Consider the following 12,813-nt stretch of genomic DNA (forward strand, 5'->3'; position numbering starts at 1 on the left):
ACGGCAAAGGAATCCATTTACACGTAGGAATATATACCAACAACGCATCTCGCTACAAAGCTACAAAGCAGCTTCGGCGAACCTTTCCCGAGTTTGAGGAAAGTCAGCTCCATTGCCGTTTTCACCATGGGTTTGGAACAATATGCCAGTATATCTCAAAAGAGGATAAGAACCCTGTTGTTTGGGGGACATATCAAAGGGAAGACATTCTCCATATAGCTAGGGCCGCGCCATAAAAAAAAAAGCGAAAAGTTCCTGAAAGCGCGTATTTGAGAAATATGACTCATGATTTTTTTTTAATTTTTTTTATATGATATTTATCTAGGTCTTATATATTTAGTTTTTTTAATTGATTTTAATTACAAGAAATATAACTCATGATTTTTTTTCAATTTATTTTATATGGTATTTATCTAGGTCTTATGTATTTAGTTTTTTTAATTGATTTTAATTACATTAAATTTGTTGAAAATTAAATTTTATATGTTTTTATAATGTTATTTTATTCTTATAATTTAAGTTATAGGTTTAATATGTTAAGCCACATGGACTTTAAATTGTTTTTTTTTATTGCTCCATCTTGGAAATTAAGCATGGTTTCATAACTGGAAGTTCAAATTCATAATATATTTTCAAACAAAATAAATTTTAAAAAACAATTACTTTCGAACACCTCCTCCTACTAGACGCTACATGAAGAGAGAGTTGATCACTCTTTGGCTCATCAAGCATTCCTCATGGCTGCCTAGCGACTATGGTGCTTGTGGTTGAACTTCTACATTCAATGGTCTTTTGCATGTTGAATAGTATAAAAAAGACAGCATCAAATCTTCACCCTCTGCCTGTCTAGGTGGGTGTTCAATTTTACATATTTCAGAGGAGAGTTTCAAGGGAACGTTCTCTCTCTCAAGTTCTACCTCATATATATGATATTGATAAATTAGATAAATTACATCTATGATATTGATCAAGAATACATTCTTAGATAAAAATAGTGTGAATTCATAGTAACATGCAATGGAGATCAACAGCCAAACATAAATAGGTCAACAGTTGAGCTCCTTTGGATTTCTTCTTAGCTAATAATGCTTGTACATGAATAAATTGTTTAGGGTTTTTACTTTACTGTTTGGTTATTTATTCCTTGATGGATAATACCCTTAATTAATGGTCAAACCATAGTGCATTTGCTGCCAATTAAACAAAAAATCAGTGGATCATGTTCTTCCAATTAATGGTTTCCTTTGTCTCAAAGTGCATGGAAAGCTTAGATGCCCCACTCAATGTTTCGATCAAACCATCCTTTTGTGCTTATCCTCATTTATTTATTCATTGTTTTATAAGTTTTTTTTTGGCTCAAAAAAAGTTAAATTGTTTTGTTTTTACTTTAGGCTTAATCTATTTATCTATTTATTACTTTATATTTAATTTATTTATTACTTTACACTTCATATATTTATAACTATTCTTTTTGTTTTTATCATTATTCATTTATTATTTTATATTTTTTAAAATAAATTCTTTTTCTTTTTCTTTTTCTTTTTTACTTCTATCTTTACCTATTTATCCCTTTACATGTGATTTATTTATCAACATTTTTTTTTCTTGCAATGTAACTTTTCGCAACTCTTTTTTTATTTTTATTTTTTATATCATTTTTTTTTATCTTTATTCTTCAATACGTTAACACTGACTTTTTTCAATCCTTTTTTATATATAATGTTTTTCCTTGACAAGTGGCTTATTTGCCACCATATCTTCATTCATTCATTTATTTATTTATTTATTTATTTATAATAAACAATGTAATAAATATTATTCAAATCTATGAAAGCCTCACATTAATTTTCCACCTAACAATTAAATTGGATGAGCTACAATTGTGATTTTTATATTTGAGAAATGGAGTCAAGCTACCGTTCTTAAAACTCAGGTTTTGGTTGGTCATCCATCAATCTCCAATAAAATATTTGACATTTGTGGAACAGAAGGAGCATCTTGGAATGAAAATGAAATAAAATAAAATAAAATAATCCTATTGTGATTTTGGTGGTCCCATTTACAAGCTTATATGCCCAATTCAGACAAGTTCTCTCAGCAGACATTTTTTAGGCCCATAAGCCAGAGAACCTCCTCCCGAAGCCCAAGAGCCCCTACCTTGTTAAGACCGATCACACTTGGGCTACAAGCTGCTACAGCCCAATAACCAGCTCGTATTTCCTCTCCCAACTGCCCTTTCTCCCACCCGCAATATCCATCAAAGAACCTGAAATCGCCGAGCCCAACTACATTCCTCCTCGCCATTTCAGCTGCGCTACCAGCACTCTCTCTAGTCCCATAGTACACTCCTCTCATCACTTCTTCAAAAATCCCACTCTTGGCCACCCTATCGTTATCATAACCCCTCTCTGGACTGACTAGAAACAACCCTTCCTCTAATGGCCCGCCAAAGAACAATGGTCTGTTGGAGAACACCCCGGCGACATCAAGCGCCGTTGATCTCATTTCCTTGATCGACATGAGGGATGGTCGGTTGAGTATGATGCCATACGGGCTCGCTGGCCCAGTTGACAAGAGAAGGATGACCGTCCGTTCGAAAATGTGGACCCCGTCAAGCTTTTCTGTGGCAATCAGTAGGCAACCTTTCTCAGGCTCATGGATGGTATGAGCCCATTTGTCCCCAATTGTGATTTGTGGTGGCTGCTGATCCACAACAATATCAGGGCCTACTGTTGAGGAAGGTTCAATGGGCCTCAGGGCTTGTTCATTGGCAACCAACCTTGCTCTGAACGATCTCCAGTCAGCTTCAAGTAAAGGCCGACAGTCATCAGCAGATGGTGATGGTGGCGGCATGTGGCAACCTGGCATCAACATACGAAGTTAATAAGTTATTGATTAAGCTACACATGATCATAACTTATAACAAAGATATCTTAAAAGAATCGAGGGATCCATGAATTCCCAACAAAATTAGATCAAGATGAAGTGAATCAAGGTAATGGAAAAGAAAGGAAGAAAACTGTCAACAAAGATATGCAAGCAGAGGTGCACTTACATGTTATGGAAGTGGTGAGAGCAACTCTTTTGCTCTGAAATGCATTAGAACTTCTCTTGGGATACGAGAAAACTCTAGCTTTGATTGAAGGGATAAGTTCCACGGTCTTGGTGAAGGAGTTTGAGGTGAGAAAGCAGGCTTCCATGCTTTCTTTCTTTCTGCTTCTTCTTCTTCTTCTTAATTCTTTCTTGGTGTACCAAATGAATATGATATTGGAAGTGGATAATAGAGAATGATCCAAATGTGAGGTTTAATCTGAACCACAAGGTGTTCCGATCAGTCCCATCCAATTCCAACCAAGTTGAGTCTCTGGTGTTTCTTTCTAGCTAGGCAGGGGCCAATGGATACGACTCTTTACACATGGCATAAACAGCGCAACTGACGTGAAAGCTACACCTGGACGATCATTTGGGTTAGTGGGACTTTTTGTAGGTTTTCCAGTACTGATGTGTCATGTTTCCAGCCAGTTATCTGCTGAGGAGTGAACTTGAAGCACCTCTTGTGGTTGAAAATGGTTTCCCTGGGTTTTTGTGTAGGCAAATATTCTCCATAAAAATGTTAAGCCCAGCTTAACAAGATTGAGAAAGAAGAGAGAACAGAATTTGAGAAAGAACCGAAAGAAGAGAGGACAGAGAATTGAGAATAATCTTCTGTATTTTCTTATTGCCATACAAGGAATACAATTGTTCTTTATATACGGCTACAACGATCAACAAACTCCAACTAATTAACTGGCATGACCCGGGCTCACGTGTTCCCTACTTCATGTTCAAGCCTTCATGTTGCAGTCTGCTAACATATCTTCTTGCTGCTAATGCTCTCTTTTATTCCTTCTTGATTCTGCCAAGTGCTTAGAGGTGTAACAATCTTCTACTTGTTTGGCCTGAAAAAAGGATCACACTATCAGTTGAAACTTAAAAATGTTGGGAACGTGTATGCAAACACACCACATGCAAGCGCATTCAATTGTACATAACATGCTGTCAAAACTTTGCACATCCAATAAAAAGGAGCATCAATGGCTGATATCAACAGAAAAACCACCCTAAAAAGTGTTGCTAAATAAGTAAGCATTAAGGTTAAAAAGGTTGTCTGCCTACACCCTAAAAAGTGTTGCTAAATAAGTCCTTGCAAGCATTAAGGTTAAAAAGGTTGTCTGCCTTTCTCCATTCATTATCTAAATTCAGATTACATTGGCTGATTCCCTCATCCTGCTCTTTACAGGGTTCTTTGAGAAACTACCTTTTCCAAACATTCGAAGCCTGAGCATTGCAGATGATTCCCGCCCTTGTATATCTTCTTTAGAGAAGGTAAACTTGCCACCATATTCTTCCTCAACCTGGAAAGGTTCATTCAAATCTGTAAAACCTCGGGTCCTCCTTAATGGAACTAAAAGCATCTTATACAGAAATTCAGTTCCCATTCCTGCAAACACAGCAAACAACTTAATAAAGCTCTAAATGAATCTGTCATTGAAAAATCTTAAATCATCAACCATGTGAAAACAATAATTATAATAATTATATGTACTAGAGAGAAGCTCAAATCCATCTGATGGGGCCAGAATCCGATATGTGAATGAGATAGAAAGTTCCCCACAATCCCAGATAAGAATGAGTTGCATTATCTAATTTAGTTTTTTTTTCCCTTCTATAAATCAGTTCAGTACCTAATCTTGCACCAAAAATCAGCAGCAACAGATGCATTATATGCTTTACAAACCCTTAATTTGGTCATGAATCCAAAGAAACAAACATGATTAAAAAAATGCCTACCTAGTTTTATAGCTTGCATTTGTAATCTCTTGAGTCCTAAAAGTGCTCCTATTGCCATCATTATTTTCCACATGTGACGAGGCATAAGGGTTCACGAGTAGCATGCCAACCTGTACAATTCAAGCGATTTCGTGGCTAAGTTAACTTTGGCGTGTTAAATCCTTCATAAACATGTGAACACTGTACATCAATCCTTCATAAGCATCAGGCTTGTTTCAGTTAACCTAATTTTTGGCCTGAGATATGAAATCAAATTTAAATTCAAGGTTGATTTTTTAACCATTTAAACCTCATCCCAAAAATAGGCGATCCTGTATATCCTAATTTACCCATGTAAAAGACTCCATTTACAAATTAAGCTGGTGTTTAAGATGTGTGTAGTTTTGTGTTTAATTCTAAAACTCATCAATCTTATATGATGTGCAGTGTGAATAATGTTCAGATTCAAAATTCAGTAGAAAGTTTTTGGATGTTAGTTTGGGATTGTCAATACCAAAATAACAACACAGAATTTGAACTGAAGCAACAATGCAATAACTATTTAGATGTTACAGTTTTGATAGAGCTTGGATGTAAAAGGAAAAGAACACCAGGCTAGCAAACTAATTCTTTATGGCAACGCACAAAATACAGGAAAAACTTATCAGGAAGAAAAACACGATATATCTATCCCAAAAAACTGCATCAGAAAGCCAAGCAATCAGCCAATCATATTTCACTCTCTGAAATGCTATATAGGTAGGACCAAAACAGCATGCACTTCAAGAAGCATTCAACCAATCAGAGTCTCAATTTGTAAATCTATTTTTAAATTTTACCAGTTAATTAACATTTCAAGAATACCCTAAATGGAAAAAGATAGCATCACAAAAACATAGCAACACTTGCATAATCTAACCATAATCTTCACTGTCACAAAGGCTTATATGTACTATAAATAAAAACAAGTCATTTGACTCAGATAGAAAATGTAATAGCCTTCATAGGATAAGGTCATTTGAATAAACACGTTAACACTATCCCATAAAAGTTCCAAGAATATTTTTCAGATAAAATTGCAAGCTTACCAGGAACTACTGTTTATTATTTTTCTCATCATTATCTTCATTTTGAACTGCAATCGCTACTTTCTTCAACTCTTCCTGGTAGAGTTCGATGGAGGCTCGACATTGCCTGCTACCAAGCTCTGGTCATGCAGGCTTCAGCAATGCTCATCTTTAAACATCTGTCAGAGTTTCCAAAAAGCTCCTACATTCTAGGCAAGTTCACAGCCTGTTTGAGGCAGGACCTGCTTTTCCTGCTTTATAGCCAGAGTAACCTGACACCAGGATGAGAATTCGGGATGGTGTTCACCTTCCTTGATGTTATCATACTGCTGAATTTGTTAGGGAATAAATCATAAGGATTATTTTCTTAGTATGGCATGAGAAGTTGTATGGGTTTATTGTCAATGCAGACTGCAAATGCTCAACTGATTTTCCTACATTTCTAATTTTGGTGTTTCTATCTTTAATTCCTTTTCTTTGTGATCTTCTCTCTTTCAAAGATTTCTAAATCTAACTGTACTAGTTAAGTTTTTATGCCAGAACAAAAACAACATTACATCCAAAGTTGATAGGTTTTGTTTAAGCTTGGTTGTGGTTTTATTTAAGCAGGATTTTGGGGCGGGTAATCTTGCATAGTTTTTCCCTCAGTACATTTTTTGTAACAATGAACACTCTTGCTACCAGGTCCCCGTGCTTACACATGGGCTATTCAAGACATCACTATTGTCCTAGCCAAGATGAGTATCAGCATAACAGCAAAGGTCAGTATCTTGCATCAAAGATGATAGACATTCATATAGAAATGTGGTTAACAGATCACAGTAATAGTTTGAACAAGTCTTGCATATGTACCAAGATTAGAAAACATTGGTACAGTTTAGCAAAGAATCCATCTGAACATAAAGCCCATCCACTTCTGCAGGTACATGATGGAACTAGCTGACTCCCTTTAGGATCTGATAAAATCTCTGAATCACGACAAGTTTTCAATGATTCACAGTATAATTTTCCGAAATACAAGTAAATTGACAGACCTCATTGGTGAAGCATAGCTTCCACGGATGCATTGGAAACACAATTCTGATCACCTGCAGAGACAAAAATATATCGCAAAGTGATCATCCAGATCTGATGTTTCCAACGTTATCATGGAATCTAGTATCTCCTCTACAACTTGTACAGGCCACAGCATTACGCATTTTGTGCATCCCCAAAACAGTGTTTCCTACGCTTCAAATGAGGAAATGATGCAGTTGTTTAGCAATGCTTCTTCCAGTTGAGCTAAAGACAACGGAAATGATGCAGTTGTTTAGCAATGCTTCTTCCAGTTGAGCTAAAGACAACCAACCCCTACAGCTATACCTTCGGGACAACGTGAACTCGCTTCAGGTCCAGACCCAATCTGTTAATCATTTGATAAATTTTATCTGACTTAGGGTGTGATTTATCGAATACTGTAAATTCATGGACCTCATCATCCACTTCAATGGAACTAGCCCCTGATGGTTTCTGTATTCCAAAGTTTTTCATTTGCAGCCTTACATTGGCAACACTGCTCCAGTCTCCCGCAGATGCAAAAATATTTGACAACAGAGAGTAATTACCAGGATCTGATGGTTCCAGCTTAAACAAGCAATCTAGTACCTCCTCTGCAAGTCCCACAGCATTATGCATTCTACAGGCCCCCAAAAGGGTACCCCAAATAACAACATTTGGTTCTATTGGCATGCTTTGCACAAGCCTAAAAGCTTCTTTAAGATGACCTCCACGACCCAAAAGGTCCACCATGCAACCATAATGCTCAATGTGGGGAACAATGCCATAATCCCTCTCCATATTATGAAAGTATCGAATTCCCTCATCAACAAAGCCTGCATGAACACAAGCACACAAAACAGCAACCAATGTAACTTTATCGGGCCTGAACCCTTCTTGCCTCATTCTAGAAAAGAGCTGTAGCGCTTTCTCACCGTGGCCATGCATGGCTAGCCCTTGGAGCATGCAATTCCATGAGACCAAATCTTTTTTTGACATCCCATTGAACACACTTAGCGCCCTGTCCACCTGACCACACTTTGCATACATGTCAACCAATGCATTAGACACATTAACACTGCACTTGTACCTAATCCTCTCAATAGAAGTACGAACTCTCTTCCCTAAACCAAGGAGACCAGACTCTGCACAAGAAGCTAGTATGCTAATAACTGTGCCATCATCAGGCTTCAAACCGGCCTCCTCCATTTGCTCAAACGATCTTATGGCGTCCTTTGCTAGCCCCTTTACAGCGTAGCCCGATACAATTATAGTCCAAGAAACCAAATTCTTGACCGGCATTCTATCAAACAACATTCTAGCCATTTCCATATCACCTGCTTTACAATAACCAGAAACCATGGTCGACCACGACACCACATTCCTCTCTGGCATGCTCTCAAACAATCCAAACGCTTTATTCATCTCTCCTGCCTTCACATACCCATCCAGTATTGTATTCCAACTAACAGCATCTTTCATGGGCATTTCATCAAACAGTTTGCAAGCTTCACTCAACTCCCCTACTTTCAATAACCCTCTAATCATAGAATTCCAAGAAACCACATCTCTTTCATTCATCACCGTAAACAACCTCATTGCAGACTTCACACCCAACAAACCACACTTACAGTAACTATCAATAAGTGAATTGGGCACAAACAAATCCTGAAAAAACCCATATTTCTCCAAATGGTTATGTATCATTTTCACAAGAGGCAACCAAGACTGTCCATTACAAGCCTTTAAAAGAAAAGGGTACGTAAAATTATCAGCAAAAAGCCCATTCCTTTGCATTTCAAAGAAAGTTTCAAAAGCCAGTAAAGAATGGGAATTTTGCACGCAGGCTCTTATAAAAGTATTATACAAGTGGACATTAGGGTCAGGGATTTGTTTGAAAACATTAATAGCTAAAGTCATTTCTTGAGAAAGAGAGAAAGCTGAAATTAACTTGGGCGCTACATAAAGGTCTTGGTGGAGATTTTGTTTGAGGATTTGGGCATGAACTTGTTTTATGTGGTTTAAGTTTGTACATTTGTGAAGGTCTTGTAAGTTCTGTTGAAAGATCCTTCTTGTTGAGACCCATGATGGGGCTCTTATTGGTACTGAAATTTGCATTTGTTTAGACATAGAAGATGGCTTGCATTTTTGTAAGACAAATTCTGCAGGTGCATGAATTCAAGGATGGCAAAAAGGAGAAGTTGAGGAGACTATGGAGGGGGTTTGGTTGAGGCTCTAAGGATTTTCCACTTGGGTCCTAACATCATGTAATCTGTCTGTTACTCGTTTATTATAAAGCCCTTGGGCTACCACATGTTAAAGCAAGCAAGCCACCCACTTGAACAAAGAAAAAGAAAAACTTCTATGAACACAATTTTTTAACTTTTTGTTGAAAAAGAAAAACTTAAAAGAGAAAAGGAAAACTTGAAAATTATTTTTATTGCTGAACATACCCTTAAGCTTCTTCACGTTTTCAAAGAGAAAAATATTCTTGGCTTAAAAACAATGAATGATAGAGTGTATGATGAAAAAGTAAATGAATTCATATTATTAGATTATTTATTATAGTGATGATGTTTATATATATATATATAAGGAATTATCTTTTTAATTGGGTTTTTTATTTAGATAAATACTTGATACTCGTCTCAAGAAGTGGGGATTCAATTTGAAAAAAAATCAAAAATTAAAATTAAAATACATTATTTTATAGTTATGTTTATTTCAATAAATTGACTTGTGATTCACAAAATCTGTAATTTAGACCGGCCTAAGTTTAAAAAGAATTGGAACAAAGCATGAAAAATATTTAATGTTTATATTTAATCCAAAGTAAAAATCCTCATTTAAAAAACTAAATTGAACAAAGCCTAAAAATAAGTCACATATTAATGTTTACAATATATTGTATTTGATTATAACAATTAAATGAAAAATAGATTTTGATATGCTTAGATAAAATTAAATTTAAATAGATTTTATATGAATATCATATCAATAAACATATGTAATTGAGTGAAGAAATCAATTAACAAGTCCAAGATACAAAGCAAGTGAAGATTTAGTTATTAATAATTCATTTCTCAAAAGAAATATCTTTTAGTTTTATAAAGAAGGGCTTAGACATTGTTATAACATATTTTTTGCCCCCCTTAAATTTTCCTTTTTCCTTTTAAATAATAATAATAATAACTAGTAACTTGGAAAAAGTAAGATAAAAAAGGTTTCAAATATATAAAAGAATAAAGTTGGAGTTTTGGATAAAATGAAGAGCCTAATCATATTTTATTATATTCATGACTGAAGAGACAATGCATATTCACTATCAAATTAAATAATTATTGAATAAATCTGCATATAAAAATTGTACAAGGACTTAGTTAGATTTTTAATATGCCAATTGAATTAATTATGGGCTAAATTAAAAGTTTAATTATGTTTAAGGATTAATTTTAGTTAAATTAAAAGATTCAATTAGGTGCAACAATTTAATTATACTTTTAATTGGTGAAATTAATTTTTCTAGGGATTTAATTAGTGAAAAATTAAGTTTGAAAGCCTAATTTGGACTTAATCGAGAAGATTGAAATTTTAGAGGACCAAACTTAATTCTTACAAAGTCAATTGATTGAAATTAGAGATAAAATTGCAAGAAAATTAAAATTTAGAAAGTCAAATTAAATAAATTTATAACCAATGATCTTTTGAAAAAGGTGCTTGATTAATACCTAAAATTGTATTTTTATCAAGGTTTTATATTAGCATTTTGCATTTGAAGTATCAATAACTCTTTAACTAAAACATGTTTTATAATAACAAGTTTGATACTATAAGATACTTTTAATTTATGGTAAATGTTCATCTTAAATGTAGTCATATTAAATAAATCAAATGATTGATTGATGAGTTCAACTACTGAAATTGTGAAGATAAAAAGAGGGTGAAGATTAGAAAATAAATGTTGGTTTAGTCCAAACTGAAATACTATTTTGACATTGGATCATATCTGAAGCTGTAGAACTTGGATTTGGGTCTGCTCTATATAGATGGAAAGCTAAGATATAGACCTAAAACATTCATATGGAATATAAAATTCAATTATACTATTTGGAAGTCCAAATCTTAGCAACAACGGAGAAGTCCGAATCTATTATACAACCTAGACACTATACAGCCTAGACACTGTTCAATATTCAACCTATATCTTGAGTTCTAGAAGTTCAAATGACCTTAATTTTTTTGTTTTTTAAAAATTAAAGACAATTTCCTAGAACTTTCATGATTTAAGTATGTTTGAATTTCGACATTAGCAATGACGTTTTGTTCAAACACGAAGATAAAGATTGTCACCAAATCAAGATTTGATCACCTATTTAACAATTAATCAATAAATCAATAGTTCTTAATTTTGACCTATAAAATAAGGCATTTGTCATGCATTTAGGTACCTTGGTTTTTAGATCAAGATCATGTTGTTTATTTCTTTCTTTATATTTTTTGTAATGTTTAAGTTTTATTTCATGTTATATTTTTCTTAATCTTTTATTTATGCTTTTCATTTTCTTTACTATATTTATGTTCTTATATTGTTTATTTATATTTCTCTTTTTTATTATGTTTAGCTAAGTTTATTATATTAATGTAAAAATATTACATTAATGGTGTAAGAATAAATATAGTGTAAGCTTAATATGGACTTTAATGTTTGATACTAACATGTTCTGCATTTGTTATCTTATTTACTTTTAATACTTTTCTTGATAAATGGTTAATCTAAATTTATGTTATATAATACTTAGTACAACAAAACGTGACACTTTCATAGTCTAACCGCTTGGTATATGACCTACACCTATACTATGAAAGAAACTTGATTTGTTGTTAACATAAGTTATAATCATGAATATCTGACAACATTTACAAGCATTAGCATTATTCAAATAAGATAACTAATGAATTATATTAACAATTTTTAATCCGATTGGAACCTCTTTTGTCCATGGTTTCCAGTTGAGTAATAAAAAGAGTTTTATATTATACTTATTTGAAATACCATTAGTGGATCCTCTAATTTAGATATTTGTTTTTATCATTGTTTAATCCTCATATTAATCTTACATTCTAAAAGTCCTCTTTAACTTTTTGTTATTGTTATTGTTATTGTTATTGTTGTTTATAATTTGTATAATTAACCTCCTAGTGGTTCGATCTCTGTCTTACTAGATTATTTATTACTTTGACACTCCTACATTTAGGAGAAGATATTAATTTTTCAGTCGTGTCAAGGTTTTTGGCGTCGTTGCTGGGGAGGTAAATTATTGTATGAATTATAATATTTATTTTATTTTATTTTATTCATTTTTTTATCTGAATTTTCTTTTTTTTTTCTTTTTTTCCCTTTATTCTCTTTCTACATGAATAGTACTTAAAAATATATTTTTATGAAGGTTTTATATCATCATTTTGCACTTAAAGTATCAATAACTCCTTAACTAAAGCATGTTTTGTAATAACATATCTAATAATGTAAGATACCTTTAATTTATAGTAAATGTTCATTTTAAATGCAGGCCTATCACATAAATGAAATGATTAATTGATGAGTTTAAGAACCGAAATTGAAAGGACAAAGAGATGGCCAAACTTAGAAACGAGATGTATGGTGGCGCAGTCCAAACCGGAACACTGTTTGTAATTGGGTCATATCTGAAGCTATTAATCTCAAATATAGGTCTACTTTATATAAATAGAAAGGTAAGACATGGGCTTACAATTTTTATAAGGAGCCCAAGATTTAAAAATGTCATTTTCAAGTCCAAATTGTAGCAACAACAAAAAAGTCTGTTCTCCAACCCGAACACTATTTAGTGTTTGACTCATATCTGGAGTTCTAGAAGTCCAA

The 12,813-nt window shown here is 33.6% G+C and overlaps 1 protein-coding gene and 1 long non-coding RNA gene across 2 annotated transcripts in view; one reads left to right on the forward strand and one right to left on the reverse strand.

The window, feature by feature from the left end:
- Positions 1-985: 985 nt before the first annotated feature.
- Positions 986-12,813, forward strand: part of LOC105111102 (uncharacterized) — a 23,002-nt gene continuing 11,174 nt past the window's right edge. The window contains exons 1-3 of the long non-coding RNA XR_839568.1: positions 986-996; positions 6,139-6,143; positions 8,716-8,718. This is a non-coding gene — a long non-coding RNA (uncharacterized LOC105111102). The remainder of the gene's footprint in view (positions 997-6,138; positions 6,144-8,715; positions 8,719-12,813) is intronic.
- Positions 1,956-3,359, reverse strand: LOC105111101 (PPR containing protein (DUF179)). Its single transcript, XM_011006362.1, has 2 exons — positions 3,056-3,359; positions 1,956-2,861 (listed from the first exon to the last, which is right to left on the reverse strand). Exons 1-2 carry the CDS (start codon positions 3,198-3,200, stop codon positions 2,095-2,097), a joined length of 912 nt encoding a protein of 303 aa, XP_011004664.1. The 5' UTR covers positions 3,201-3,359; the 3' UTR covers positions 1,956-2,094.

Source organism: Populus euphratica, unplaced genomic scaffold (assembly GCF_000495115.2).
Source record: "Populus euphratica unplaced genomic scaffold, PopEup_1.0 scaffold272.1, whole genome shotgun sequence".
NCBI lineage: Eukaryota > Viridiplantae > Streptophyta > Magnoliopsida > Malpighiales > Salicaceae > Populus > Populus euphratica.